Source organism: Zingiber officinale, chromosome 3B (genome assembly GCF_018446385.1).
Source record: "Zingiber officinale cultivar Zhangliang chromosome 3B, Zo_v1.1, whole genome shotgun sequence".
Classification (NCBI taxonomy): domain Eukaryota; kingdom Viridiplantae; phylum Streptophyta; class Magnoliopsida; order Zingiberales; family Zingiberaceae; genus Zingiber; species Zingiber officinale.
In genome coordinates, this window is record NC_055991.1 from 95,938,787 (window position 1) to 95,953,336 (window position 14,550).

The 14,550-nt window shown below is 37.2% G+C and overlaps 1 protein-coding gene across 1 annotated transcript; it reads right to left on the minus strand.

The window, feature by feature from the left end:
- Positions 1 to 3,590: 3,590 nt before the first annotated feature.
- On the minus strand, positions 3,591 to 6,405 carry LOC121967136 (putative ankyrin repeat protein RF_0381). Its single transcript, XM_042517179.1, has 2 exons — positions 6,170 to 6,405; positions 3,591 to 4,487 (listed from the first exon to the last, which is right to left on the minus strand). Exons 1-2 carry the CDS (start codon positions 6,346 to 6,348, stop codon positions 3,887 to 3,889), a joined length of 780 nt encoding a protein of 259 aa, XP_042373113.1. The 5' UTR covers positions 6,349 to 6,405; the 3' UTR covers positions 3,591 to 3,886.
- Positions 6,406 to 14,550: the final 8,145 nt, after the last annotated feature.

The following is a 14,550-nucleotide window of genomic DNA, read 5'->3' on the forward strand; positions in this document are numbered from 1 at the left end:
GATTACCCATTACACACACTAGTTCTTTCTCTTTTCCCACTCCATCTTTCCCTTTAATTTTCTCTAATATTTTATTTGAATCATCTATGTTAAAAAAATTAATTTCTGTTGCTACACTTTGTGCTACTAATCCTATTACATTTTTTTTCTTTGATTCTTATTTCCAGGTGTTGGATCGGCATACGGGAGTGACATGGTCAGAAGGGTCTATAGAGATGGTGTCTATTACTGACCAAAATTTGCATCTACGCTATCATCTCCTTCCACCTTTTTTGTGTCTGTCTGGTCATCTATTTCCTTATGGCATAGTCGTTTAGGTCATCCGTCATTAGGTGTTTTACAACGTTTTTTGTTATCCTTGGGTCTTTTATTTCCTGCGGATACTTTGTCTAATTTTTTATGTACTTCATGCAATATTAATAAGAGTCATAAATTGGCCTTTCATAAATCTAGTATTTCGTCTTGTGCTCCTTTGGATATTATCTTTTCTGATATTTGGATATCTCCTATATCATCATTTGATGAACTCAAGTATTATGTTATCTTTGTTGATCATTTTACAAAGTATATATGGCTTTATCCCTTATGAAAAAAATCGGATGTATACTCTACCTTTATTACATTCAAAACTCTTGTTAAAAATTGGTTCTCGATGACTATCAAAACACTCTTTACTGACAATGGAGGTGAATTCTTAGCCCTTTCACTCATTTCTTACTACTCATGGTATTAGTCACCTTACCACTCCTCCATGCACTCCTGAACACAATGGATTAAGTCACTTTTGACGAACCTACTTCTTCTAGTTACCACGCCTGCTATGCTTTTCACTAATAATTTAGGCGTCACCTATCTTTCAGTTGATCCTATTTTTTACTCTCGAATGAAGCATCTGACTATTGACTATCACTTTGTTCGTGATCTGGTGCAGGCCTCCGAACTACGAGTTACTCATATTTCTGTTGAGGATCAGTTGGCTGATGCACTTACCAAGTCGCTTTCTCGACCTCGGTTGTTTGCTATTTACAGCAATATTGGTATCATTTCTAGGACACTATCTTGAGGGGACGTATTAGGAAATAATTATTATTAGTAAATACTTATTTATTTCCTAATTATTAGAGAATAATTATTATTAGGAAATACTTATTTATTTTCTAATATTTTATATGTTTTTCTATTTTTCACTTATAATGATATTTATATATCATGTATTATCATTAATCAAGTACATGAATTCTATCGTCAACACAGAGAACTTCACGAAGAAGAATTTGTATCGAATGAAGAAAAGAAAGATGTCATGGATTTTTATTTTAAATCTTATACAAAGGAAGTGTTGGAGAAATATGGAGATGAACTAGAAAAAGAATTAGGGATATAGAAGATTATATGAGTTATTTTGTGACTTATGAGAAAACTTTTGCTATTTTGTATGTCTTGTCAGTTTGTAGTTTATACTTTAGTCTTTTAGTTTGTATACTTTTGCTATTTCAATATTTCTATTTTCATTTATTTATTATGATCAAATTATGTATTTCATTATTAATATTTCGGTATTTCCATTTTGTTTGTTATGCGTGTCAGTTTCAGGATTCTGTCTTATCCCAGAATCCTGTCGAATCGATCAATTGATCGATTCGGCAAGATTCTACGACAAACATAACCCTATTGAATCGATTGATCGATTCGGCATGTTGAATCGATCAATAGATCAATTCAGAAGGATTATGGGACAAACAGAATCCCTGCCGAGTTGATTGATTCGGCGTGTTGAATCGATCAGCTGTTCTGTTTGTATGGAAAACCCAACCGGATCGATCCGGAAGGGTTTTCCCGAAAAAAATCTCTTCCTTGGTGGCTAGCTAAGCAACCCGGCGCTAAGTGGCGGGCAACTGTCCGGCTACCGCCTAGCTCTTTTTTTAACACTGATCTTTGTTCATCAATATCTTCCGGATCTTCCGTCAATTCATTTTTCTAGAATTCATAGAGAATAGATTAATCTGAATTTTCAATCATTTGAAATAAATATAGGTATTTTAGTACTTGAAAGAAGTAAATAGTTAAGAAAATGAAATGAAGAATGAAATATTAGGAATATATTTACAGAGAATTTTTTAAATAAAAAATAAAAATTAATCGTTGTTTGTAAACATTCAATAACGTTCTTTTTATATATTTTTATTTTTATTTTAAAAAAACAATAAAAAAATAAATCATTAAAAAAATTGAAAGAGTGGCAAAAGGCGATATCGTTCGTCCTCAGTGTCCCCGTCACACCACGCCCAAGGTCTTCACGAGGGAGGTAAATCACGGTAGCTAGAGAAGTTAGTGCGCAGTGGGAAGAGGTGCACAGAGACCAGAGAATTACGCCCAAAGTTTTTACGAAGGAGATAAATCACGATAACTTGAAAGAGTGGATCATAAAACGGAGGAACTCTATGGGAGGGAGCTCTCTCCAAAGTCGAAACCCTATTTGGCCATGACAGCGTGGGATGGATAGTAAATGCGTAAATGGTTACATGTGGTAGTGGGATTCCAAATCCCTTTCTACCATATCGGCACGAGATGAGTTGTTCTAGACCATAAGGTCAGTGTGTAGAAAGTTACGTACAACAAGGGTGGGATCCTTAATCCTTTCCGACCATGTCATCAAGGGATGAGTAGCTCTAAATTATAAGGGCATCTCCAACGTGATATAGATTTTTAGCTTTTTTTGGTGGCTCCCACTAAAAATGAAGTAATAGTTCGATTTTTCCGACCCAACGTAAAAAAGAGGGTGAAAAAAATTTATAAAACCACCATGGTAGATGCCCTAAGGTCCCTAAGGTTCATGTGTGCAAGGTTACCTAATAGTGGGATCCCTCTTTCATTCTTGAGGCCAAGTTGTCGAGTGGGGTTTCAAGCACCAACGCCCTTATGTGCAACAGGTTGTGATTATTCATAATCTATGATTACATATCGAGTGAATCGGATATTGATGAATAAATTTAGTATTCGGCACAATAAAGCTAGTTTATATTTATTCAATGGTAAAAAATATATATGAAACAAATAAAATTGAACACGAGTGAGCTCGATTGTTCATTCATGAACAAATTTATGAACAATTTATAAATACATATTGATGTAATTTATAAATTTTATAATTATAAATTATTCATAATTAAAAATAAAAAATAATATAAATATGTATTAGATACGTTATTAGTTGAACTTTATAAAAAATTTGAACTCTATCAAATTTTTAATAGACAAGTTTCAATAAATTCGATAAGAAATAAATAAATTTAAATATAGCCTTTTACACCTCAACTAGAGGATGGTAGTAATTTCTAATTGCTACAAATATATTGAGATAAGGAATGTAGACCAGCCGAGGGAGCCGTTAAAGATAGCGATCTACCTAACAGGGCACTCCTTTTGATCTATAAAAGTCGTTAATGTAACAACAAAAAGTGTTCAATCCGGAATTAAAGTAATCAGCTCAATTTATTCTTTCCACAGTTGTACTTTTTTAAAATATCTTTAAATTTTTTCACTTGCTATCATTCCACCGGCTGATACTTGAGATTTTAGAAAAAAAAATCTAAGAAAATAAAGACAGTCATACATATAAGTTAAATGACAAATGAGTATTAGTCACCAATGACCAACAACATCAAGCTTTTATCTTTTGAGCGGTCTACTGAAACCAATAAAACTAGAATGAAGAACCCATGTTTCATCACGTTAATAATATCCTGCCACTATAACTACAATTTTACAGCATATATTGTTCTCGGAGACGATGTTCGCAGCATAAGTCTAAACAGCCGACCTTTCAGCCCCCGTCAGATGGGAGAACCACGGATGCTAGAACTGCTTGTACATCATAAATCTTTCATTATTCTTCCCCATCTTGCTCATCGCTTTCAGCTACAAGATGATCAAGAGAAACCTTAGCCTTCTTGGTTTTCAAAGAGCCAACGTCATCAACTTCTTTGTCATTCCTCTTTTCGTTGACGCATGTGCCCTCATCAACTAGCACCAATTCTTTTGGCATGGAGCCTCGATCCTTCTCTTCGGCACAGTCCTCTGTCATTGAATCCGCATCCAATTTGGTTCTGGTAGATTTTTCTTGTACGGCTGGTGACTGCTTACCATCTTCAAGAAGAGCACGGATTTCCTCTGTGCTTGCAAGGTCAGCAGGTGTTTGCCCACCTTTTGTCTTGGCAGTAAGGCTTGCACCTTTCCTGATTAGATATTTGATGAGTTCTGCATGAGATCCTTGGACAGCATAGTGCAAAGCCGTGAATCCTTTTCTGTTTGCAGCCTTGACGGAGACTCCAGAAGATAATAGGACCTGGATCGTCTCCAGGTGACCTTTCTGAGCAGCAAAATGGATTGCAGCTGTATCATCCATAGCAGCAGCGCCAACATCAGCTTTGTTATTGCAGAGAAATTTTACGACCTCTGTCTGCCCAGACCATGCAGCTAGATGCAATCTTAATTCAAATTAATCATGTCAAGGCAAATGCTAAAATCACAGGATATCCTAAGGTTTTGCATGTTTAAGTGTTAGCAATGGAATGGAGCAAAACTTTTGAAACCTCAAACAATTGCCATTTTAGTAAAGAAATTGTATACTTGTTCACTTTCCCTCGGTGCATAGGCTTCCAAAATACAGTGATCTTTTATATGATGGAATGGTAGTCTTCTACATCACTCACAAAATAGTTGTCTAACATATAATAGAAGAAAAATTATCTCAATCCTTTGTCTGTAACTATTCCACCGAATGTTCAACTTAAACCTTACTTCCAACTTAGTTTGTACCACCTTTATTGTCTTAGATAGGGAATTGTGGTGAGCAAATGAAGTTACAGACTAAATGAGAACTACTAATAACTAGAGTTCAAGAAGTTTGAGCGAGTGATTGGGCTTAGAAATTTAATGAATTGATTATCTCAATTGATAAGATTTGTCACAGCTTGGGATCATACCAAACCTAATTAAAGGACAAACACCTGCTTGTTCGATGTCAAAAAACCATTTGACAAACACCTAAGCAGAGGTGATTCTGATAAATTGGATTTTGAATCATGACAGTGATTTCAAACTTCAACTTGTGGAATCTGAAACACTTTAATTTAGTCTCGCCTCATCATGAACTATTATACAAAGGAGTCCATAACTTAGATGACTAAATTTCTATTAATGTGCACTAAGTTTTATAAGTTCTGTAACATTTTAGTATTATGGTGAACCTAATCTTAGGCATTGTTGATGGGGTATTTGAAAAAAAAAAAAATCTTGGGTGATGATGAAAATTAGGTCTCACATCCTATCGATCTGGGGTGATTTGGAGCTGAGTCGAATTTAAATCTTGATGTGTATATTAAATTTAAGCGAAAGACATTGACAGTTCAGTTCCAAGTGGAGGGTGGGCTAATTAAGGAAATTTATTGGCTTAGCTTGGTGATATTATCAACTTAGGCTGAGCTAGTGATTGAATGTAATAAGTTAACAGGTGATCCTTTTGCTTGTATGGGTGGTGAGTTATACATTGTCACATAAATATATAATCCAGACCCTTCCATATACAAACTAAAAGTTCTTCTCCTTGAGGTAAGAAAACATATTTGACTTTACAAAGATAGGGAAAGTAGGTTTTTTCTAGGATGACAGGTGTAATACAGTTTCTACTATCACATTTTGTCTGCAATTGGTCAAATTAAGCATAAATTGCAGCATAATTGACGTTAACTACAATATATACATTTTGTCTGCATAATTATTTTAAGCACAAACACAAATTTTATTCTTTTTATACGAAAAAAACAAGAAACGAAACCTGGTTATGACTTGGGCATCAGTCTGATAAATAATCTTTCCGCTCCTTTCATTGAAGAAGATTGATATCCAAGCAATTTTTTTTCTTAATGGAGGACAAAATTTAAAATTCTGAATAGGGGAAAAAAAAAGAGGCCAATTAGAAAGAATCGTCCGAAAAAATGAAAACAAAATGAAACAAAAAAAAACCCGACAATTTAGTCAAAGTCCACAAAGTTGGCAACTAAACCCTAGAAAGTCTAACGTTTATTGCTAAATCATAGTAAGCCACTTGATTTGCACTGGAATTTAACCAAAGATAATTCAGAAGAGTAAAAATCCATTAAAAGGATACGGGGTCCGGGAAAGGCGATCCCTAGAGTTAACGGCGAGTGGATTGGTGTTACAGATGGACACGACGGTGAGGCGATCCCCAGTCCTGGCGGCGGTGTGGAGATCAGGTAATGGTAAACCTTCGTCTTTTCGGAATCCCCTCTTCTTCTTCGAGTTCGAGGTCGCTCCAGGGTTTTCCATCCTCCTGTTTGTGGTTCGCACTTGAAGTTCCCAAACGAATTACAAGATGCCATGGCTGATCGTGTCATATGTTATTTTCAGGAGCATCAGTTAAAGGGCCCAAAACGTTAAGGCCCAAAATGCTTCAAGCCATGGAGCCCACACAAGCGACACTAGTTGAGTCGGATGACGAAATGATATTTTGGTAAAAATTTATTTATATATTCAAATATAATTAAATAAATAAATTTAAATAACTAATTGAATTAAATGAATTATTTTATATATATATATATATATATATATAGTTTGTTAATCACGAATAAGGATTATAAACTATCCAGGAATAAAGGAATAATGTGCGCGGATAAAATTTATGAACCAACCTATTAATTAACAAAACTCTTATTAAAATCATTAACCATCTAAATAAATTTTAAAATATAAAAATTTAAAATAATATAATACCTAAACCAATTAAGTTCAAGTTAAATTTAAATCAAACTTAAATTTTAAAAAAAACTAAGCTAAATTTAAATAATTGTTATAATGATTTAGTTCATTTTTATACTCGACTTGATTTGACTAGTATCTTAACAAATAAATTTAAATAATCTAAAGCTTGATTTGGTTTAATTGGTTAGCAACCCTATTACTCAATAAGTTAGAGATGATACTACTATGAGTTTAAATTACGCTCCTAGTGAATTAGAGGTTGACAGATTTACTATAACATGAGATAAGAGATCAATTTTCGATGGACACATGTACTTGGAAAAAAAAATCCCTCCTATCTCCTATCTAACTTGGCGATCAGTTGTAAGCTGACTTCGTGATTTATCTCCATATATATAATCTAGAGATGGACTATAAAGGGTACCTAGGATGAACATAATTACTTTTGCTATAATGAATTATGCTGAGAGGAGAAAACATATAAAATTGTGTGAGATATGAATAGGTTCAAAAATCAAAAGGGTGTAACTCTTCTTTGTCAAAATCATAACAAGATTTTTTTTATCTTTCATAAAAAAAATCTCATTGTTGATATTGTATTTTGTTAAAATTATCCATAATTTTGCCTGTAAACATTGATGAGTGAATTATATGTGAGTTGACTTTAATGCCAATTTAATTATTAATCGTTGGATGACAACAAGGATAATATTGTGGTTCTTCTAGTTAGAAGGAAAGCAAATAGAAAGATAAGGAGTTAGAATGACGGTAAGGGGGTTCCCCTATATAGTCATTCCAATGCTCAAGTTAGAGAAAAAAAGTCAAACATGAGTATTAGAGTTTTGATGTACGTAGTTATACGTATGTACCTTGGATATCGGATAGGGCTACCTTTTATAGAGAGACAATAGACTTTTTCCTTCCGTTCCGATCTTTACATTATAATCATTTAATTATTTAAATAATTTAAAACTTATTCATGCCAATATTTTTTTCGAAATAATATGAGATTTATATGAGAAATATCCTTTTCTATAAATAATCTAAGATTTATGCGATGGTTATTCTATTTTTTTTAAATGATCATGCATTCCGATGTGCGTCGCCAAGGAGCCGGGAGGCCCAAAAGCTGGGAGGCCCAAAAGATGGGAGGCCCAAAAGAAGGGAGACCAAGAACTCAAGAGGCTTGAGAAATTTAGGCTAAGGAGTCAGGGGCCCAAGAGCCGAGAGGCCCGAGAGCCGAGAGGCCCAAGAGCCGAGAGGCCCGAGAGCCGAGAGGTCCAAGAGCCGAGAGGCCCAGGAGCGGGAGGCTAAGGAACTGGGAGGCTCGAGAGCTAGAGGCTAAGGAGTAAAGAGGCCCGGGAGTTGGGAGGGTTGGGGGCCAAAGAGACGGGAGGTTAAGGAGCTAGGGCTCAAGAGCCGAAATGCCTAGGAGCTTGGAACCAAGGAGCCAGGAGGCTCAGAGGAGCCAGTGGCTAAGGAGCCGGGGTAGTTGACTTGCAAAACAAGTTAGAATTCTTGCTTTCTTACTTATCAAAGATACACAATTAATTAAAAGTAAATAAATAACATAAAAATAAAGAAGAGACTCAAAGATTTACTTGATTACGACATAAATGGTTGTTAATCAAGACAATTGAAATAACTAAAAGAAAACTCCTTCGACAACCGTCGGAGGTGAAGAAGCCCCTTACAATAGTTAGAAGCTCAGAAATGAAGTACAAAAGTTGATTCTAAGTGTGTTGTTAAACTCTTAGCTCTAGGATGCCATTTATAGTATTCTAGTCACAAGTGACCATTGTTGATGTGGCAATGGAGGCACCTCCAATGATATCCAGGGTGCCTCCAATGAGATAAAATTTTATTCTCGTCACAATGGCTCTACAATCGTTCTGCGACATTAGAGGTGCCTCTAGTTAACTTGAGGCACCTTAGCTATTATTCATCCAAAGCGCTTTCAGTCAACTGAAGCGCCTCTATTCCCTTTTGTAACAACTTATCTACTGGGATACCTGAGACACCTCCAATCACCTGAGGCACCTCGGGTCTTCAAGTCTTCATGATACTTCCAGGTTGACCATTTTTGGACTATGTCTCTTGGGTGATGCTTTGGTCGTCCAGAGTTAAGCTCGCCTGAACCCAACTCCGACCTTCTCCTCGAGTCAGTCTGTTGCTTCTTGTTCTATTGGTAATTTTCCTTTTCTTCTCTGTTCTTGTCCTCGGGTGCTTCAAAATTATATTTAATTATTAGAAGAATAATCAAAGTCAATTTTAAAGAATACCTTCATCCGACACTTCCAAAGCGCGGACTCCCCCCTAAACTTCGGTGAATGAATGTTTGATCCAGTCATCTTCTTATTATTTCAGTTGGCAGTTAGTTGTTTTAAAGTGGTTGAACTTTGATACCACTTGTTGGATCATTAGACTAGTTAGAAGGGGGGAGGGGGGTGAATAAATGACCCGCAAAATAAGTTAAAATCTTCTCTTGTTATCTTGCTTTAAAAGGGCACACAATTAATTAAAAGCAAATAAATAACATAAAAATAAACACAGGATTCGAAAATTTACTTGATTACAACCTAGGTAGTTGTTAATTCAAGACAATTAAAAAAATACTAAAATAAAACTCCTTTGACAACAATCGGAGGCAAAGAAGCCTTTTACAACTGTTAAAAGCTTAGAAATGAAATATAAAAGTTGATTCTAAGTGTGTTGTCAAAGTTCTAACTCTACGGCTTTATTTATAACATTCTAGTCACAAGTAACCATTGCTGATGTGCCATTGGAGGCGCCTCCTATTACAGGACTGTTACGGTTGGCTAGATGGGGGTGAGTAGCCTTGAAAAAGAGTTGGAAGAATCTCTTGCATTTTGAACTTAGCAAGGCACACTATTAGATAATCAAAAATAATATTAAAGAGAATAATATAAGAAAAATAGTAAGAAGGCTCAAGAGTTTACTTGGTTATTTTGGATCGTGAAGAATCGATAGAGGGGGGGTGAATATCGAATTAAAAATTAACGAGAGGACGCAGCGGAAAAAGTAAAGTAAAGAGAGATGATACAAGTAATTTTTACTTGGTTTGGAGCCTGTGTCGACTCCTACTCCAAGGTCCGCACACGAGGGTGCTTTAGATAGGCAATTCACTAGCAATTCGAAGTATTTGTTTACAATTTATAGTACAAGAAAGCTAATGAAAATAAGCAATACTGATAAGAAAAGTAAGACTAACAAGTAGAGCGTTGTCAGCAGCGTCGCAGGAGCACCAGAGATCTGATTGTCGGTTGTTGTCAGAGCTCCGCCTTTGACCCTCCTTATATAGGAGGCTCGGGGCGCCTGGAACCTTCAGGGCGCCTCGACCATGACGTAGCCGACCCAACCAGGAGGCTCCACGTGGTGGCGACGCGAAGATGATAGAATTTGCCTCCGGGCGCCTGAGCACCTCCCGGGCGCCTGAGCACTTCCCGGGCGCCTGAGCACCTCCCGGGCGCCTGAGCACCTCCCGGGCGCCCAGACCTAAGTTTTCCAACAGACTTCTTCCTGCAAGAAAAACTTTAGTCCGAGACAATTATACCCTGCAACACAGATTATTAGCACAGTTTTATAGATAAGAAAAATAGTAATTAGATTCCGTCTCTCTGAGACCGGAATCTAGTCAAGATCTCGACTTAGAGTTCCGAGATGGTTCTAAGTCGGATCGACGCCTAAGTTCCCTTCCCAGGAACGCGTCCTCACAGTCACTCCCCTCCAGTTACTTACCTTCACTTACCTGCCAGACGTCCGATCAGCCCTTCGACCCGTCTGGACTTCGTGTCAGCTATCCGGTCAGCCCGTCGACCTAGCTGGACTTCGTGCCAAACGTCCGGTCAGCCAGTCGACCCGTTTGGACTTCGTGTCAGCTATCCGATCGGCCCGTCGACCTAGCTGGGCTTCATGTCAGATATCCGGTCAACCCCATCGACCTGTCTGGACTTCTCCTGCACGCTCGGTCAGAGTGTTAGATCTACAGCAAAACTAACTTAACATATTTTGTCATTCATCAAAACCTGGGTTCGACCTTTAGTACTAACCACACCAACAATCTCCCCATTTTTGATGGAATGACAACTTGGTTAAGTTAGTGTAAAATGCAAGTTAAAACAAGCATTAACAGGTTTTTAAGTTAGTTTTTATTTTCAATTAGTTTTAGCTAACTTAACCACCCTAACCCTCCGCCTTTGGCATTCATTAAAAAGAAACATATTATAAATACAGAAAAACTCCAATAAAGAATATGGACAATTGCAAAAAAAACAAGTCAGATTGACTCGGGGCAGTTAAAATAATTAAAGATTTTGCTGTTAAAGAGTATATGTTAACTATTTCAAAATAGCTAAGTTATCAAAAATAGCTAATTTTAGAAAAATAATTTAGTAATAGGTTTGCAAATCTTCAACAGATAATTTAAACAACCATAAATTTATAAAAACTAATTTTTCATGTATAAGTTTAAAGTTAACAAAAAAAAAATCCAAACTTCCAAACATAAGTTTATATGTTCCAAAATTTTCAAAATAAACTTGAACTTGAAACATTTTTCAATCATGAGTTTTATAAAAGTAAGATTTAAAAAAAAAAGGTTAGATTTAATGTTCAAAATCTAATTCTTCAAAGTTAAGTTTGTGAAATCTAATTTGCAAAACTAAGTTTTTATTTTCTTAAGTTAATTTTCAACATTAAGTTTGAAAAATCGTAATTTCAAACTAGGTTTGTAACATTCGATTTTCAACACCAGTTTTCAAACCAAGTTTATAACATATAATTTTCAAATTCAAGTTTTCAAACAAAGTTTATAACATATAATTTTCAAATCCAAGTTAAAAAAATATTAACATAAAACTTAGTTTTTCAAAGGTTAGGTTTCATAGACACATTTCTAAAATATTTTTAGAAGAATATTTTCCAAAATCTAATTTCAAAAATATTTTTAATAAAAAATAGATGTGAAAATAATTATTGCTCCCCCTTAACCTGACATTATTAAAATAAAGCTTTTGAAAATATTTACTAAGAATATTTAATATAAGATTTTCAAAGTAAATTTTTTTTTAATAAATTGAGGTAGAATTTTCTAAAGAGATTTTAAAGAGAAAATAAAAAAAAATAACACTTAAGGAGATACTTAAAAAATACACCTCCCCCTGAATTTGATATTCCTTTAATTTAATACTCTCCCTTAATTTATTAATCCTCCTTATTTTATTACTCCCCCTTAATATAATGCTAAGGTTTGGGTGTGTTTAATTTCAAAGCCTTAACACATTTTTCTACCTAAGTGTTCTAGGGGATTTTGTAACATTTACATAATTATCTTTGTATCCTTGGTATAATTATTTATTTGAGTTTAATTAATCAATAATTAATTTTAGATTCAGGTGTTTAACTTGAGTTTAAGGTTAAATAAGATAGGATTTTATTAATTCAATAACAATTAATCATTATCAATAATTTATCAATTAAATTTTACTTGATTCAATAATTTAATACTTATTAAAATAATTTAAATTTCATATTAATTGATTGAGTTGATTTAATGAAAATTCTAGTTATAATTTTAACTATTCATTTACTTCCTTTTAAGTAGGATTAACTTAATTAGTTTAAAGTTAACATTAATTCGAAGTTAAATTTATTAAAGTTATTAAACATAGTTAAGGTTCAATTTGAATCAATCGTTAATAATGATAAATTATTCACTTATTAAGTATTTAATTAAGTTTATAATCTTAAGTTAATCAAATTTTAATTATTTGTTAATAACATCATTAAGGTTTAGTTTAACATATTTTAATGTAATTTGAATTTAATTATTTACGAACCATCTCCTTGAGATTTTTTTTCTCTTTGTCTACTGATCCGGCGGTAAGAATGGGGGACCCACTTCCTGAAGGGTCTCAGCTTGAGGACCGATGAAGGGCTGACTAAGCGGTTAATGGTCGCGCCGAGCAGCTAAGTAAGTCCGAGCGGATCTAGGGACAACCCATCCAGGGGCTTGAGTTTCCGACGCCAAGGCAGGAGGATCGAAGGGCCGAGCGGGAGTCCGCTCGGCTGGGGCCAAAGGGCCGAGCGGGTTGTCCGTTCGGCCAAGATAAGGGCGAGGGTACAAAGGTGGCCGAGCAGCCTATGCTCTCGGCTCGGGATATGGGATATCAGCAGAAGCATGTCTGATGATTAGGCCGTACACAAGATCGCACGATGGAGGATCTTGCCGTCACATCATGGAAAGGTTGATACAGTAGCAGTATGGCCTCATGGACGTCTTCCTGCCAGATCCATATCTGGGCATGGCCCTTCTGACAGACCCATGCCTGGGCATGGTCAAAGGCAGGTGGTTGCTTTGATTGACGCGCCCAGGCTTCTTCGAGAGGTCTATATAAGACCTCCATTTCTTCACCGGAGGTATGAAAAAAGTCTTCATCTTGAGGCCACCTTTTTGTTATTCCTCGCCTGACTTGAGCGTCGGAGGGCCGTCGCCGGGACACCCCTCCTAGCTCGGTTTTTGCTGCAGGTTCGCCGGAGCATTCAAGGATTCAGCAGGGAGCGCCACGTGCCCAGTGTCCGTTGACTCCTGGTTCGGACAGGATCAAATTGGCGCCGTCTGTGGGAACGCTCCTGCATCCGAACGGGAACGATGGATGAGGCTGGACGACCACACACGGTGGCGCTTTCAACAGAAGAACTCGACGCTCTGGTCGAGATGAGGGCCTCCAAACTTGTGGAGCAAAAACAGAAAGCAGCAGCCGAGCAGCCTGAGCAACAAGCAACATCTGCGTCAGGTGGCCGAGCGGAAGCACCTCCAGCCACCGTCGCATTCCATCGAGCCTTATTTCGCACCCCTGAAGCCGCACCAACACGAAGAGATAGAGGCTCTTCTTCAGACGAAATGCCAAGGCGGGATGACAGAAAAGGGAAAGCTCCCCGGGCGGACTCATCTCCCGAGCGGATCAATCGCCAATTCTCGGAGGCTATTCTACGAGACCCTCTACCCAAGCACTACGTGCCTCCGACGATCGGCAAGTACAACGGAACAACGGACCCGGATGATCATCTGGGTAAGTTTGATAACACAGCTACACTCCATCAATATACAGATGGAGTAAAGTGCCGCGTCTTCCTTACAACTCTCTCGGGATCGGCTCAACGGTGGTTTCGGAGGCTGCCGGACGGATCCATCACAAGTTTCAAAGACTTCCGAACGGCCTTCCTCCACCACTTCGCCAGCAGTCGGCGTTATCAAAAGACAAGTGTTAGCTTGTTCGCCATCAAGCAGGAGCCGAGAGAATCACTTCGAACTTACATCCAACGGTTCAACAAGGTGGCAATGGATATTCCAACGGCCACATCAGAGACCATGATGAATGCCTTCACACAAAGCCTAGTGGATGGGGACTTCTTCCGGTCGCTCATCCGAAAGCCGCCCCGAGATTATAATCACATGCTATACCGAGCCAATGAATACATCAACGTAGAAGAAGCGCAAGCCGCCCGGAAAAAGGAAACTCCAACCGAGAGGACGCCTATTCAGGCCGAACGGAGACAGCAGGCCGCTCATCAGCCGCCTAGAGGACCAAGGGCCGAAGCAATCCGCTCCCCTCGTGTGAGGACCCAAGTTCAAGAAGTAGCTGCCGCTCGGATCAAGCCAAAAAAGAAATGGACCCCTATGTTCTGCTCCTTCCACCAGACGGATATGCACAACACGAGGGATTGTTGAAGTCTTCCCTTCGTGGC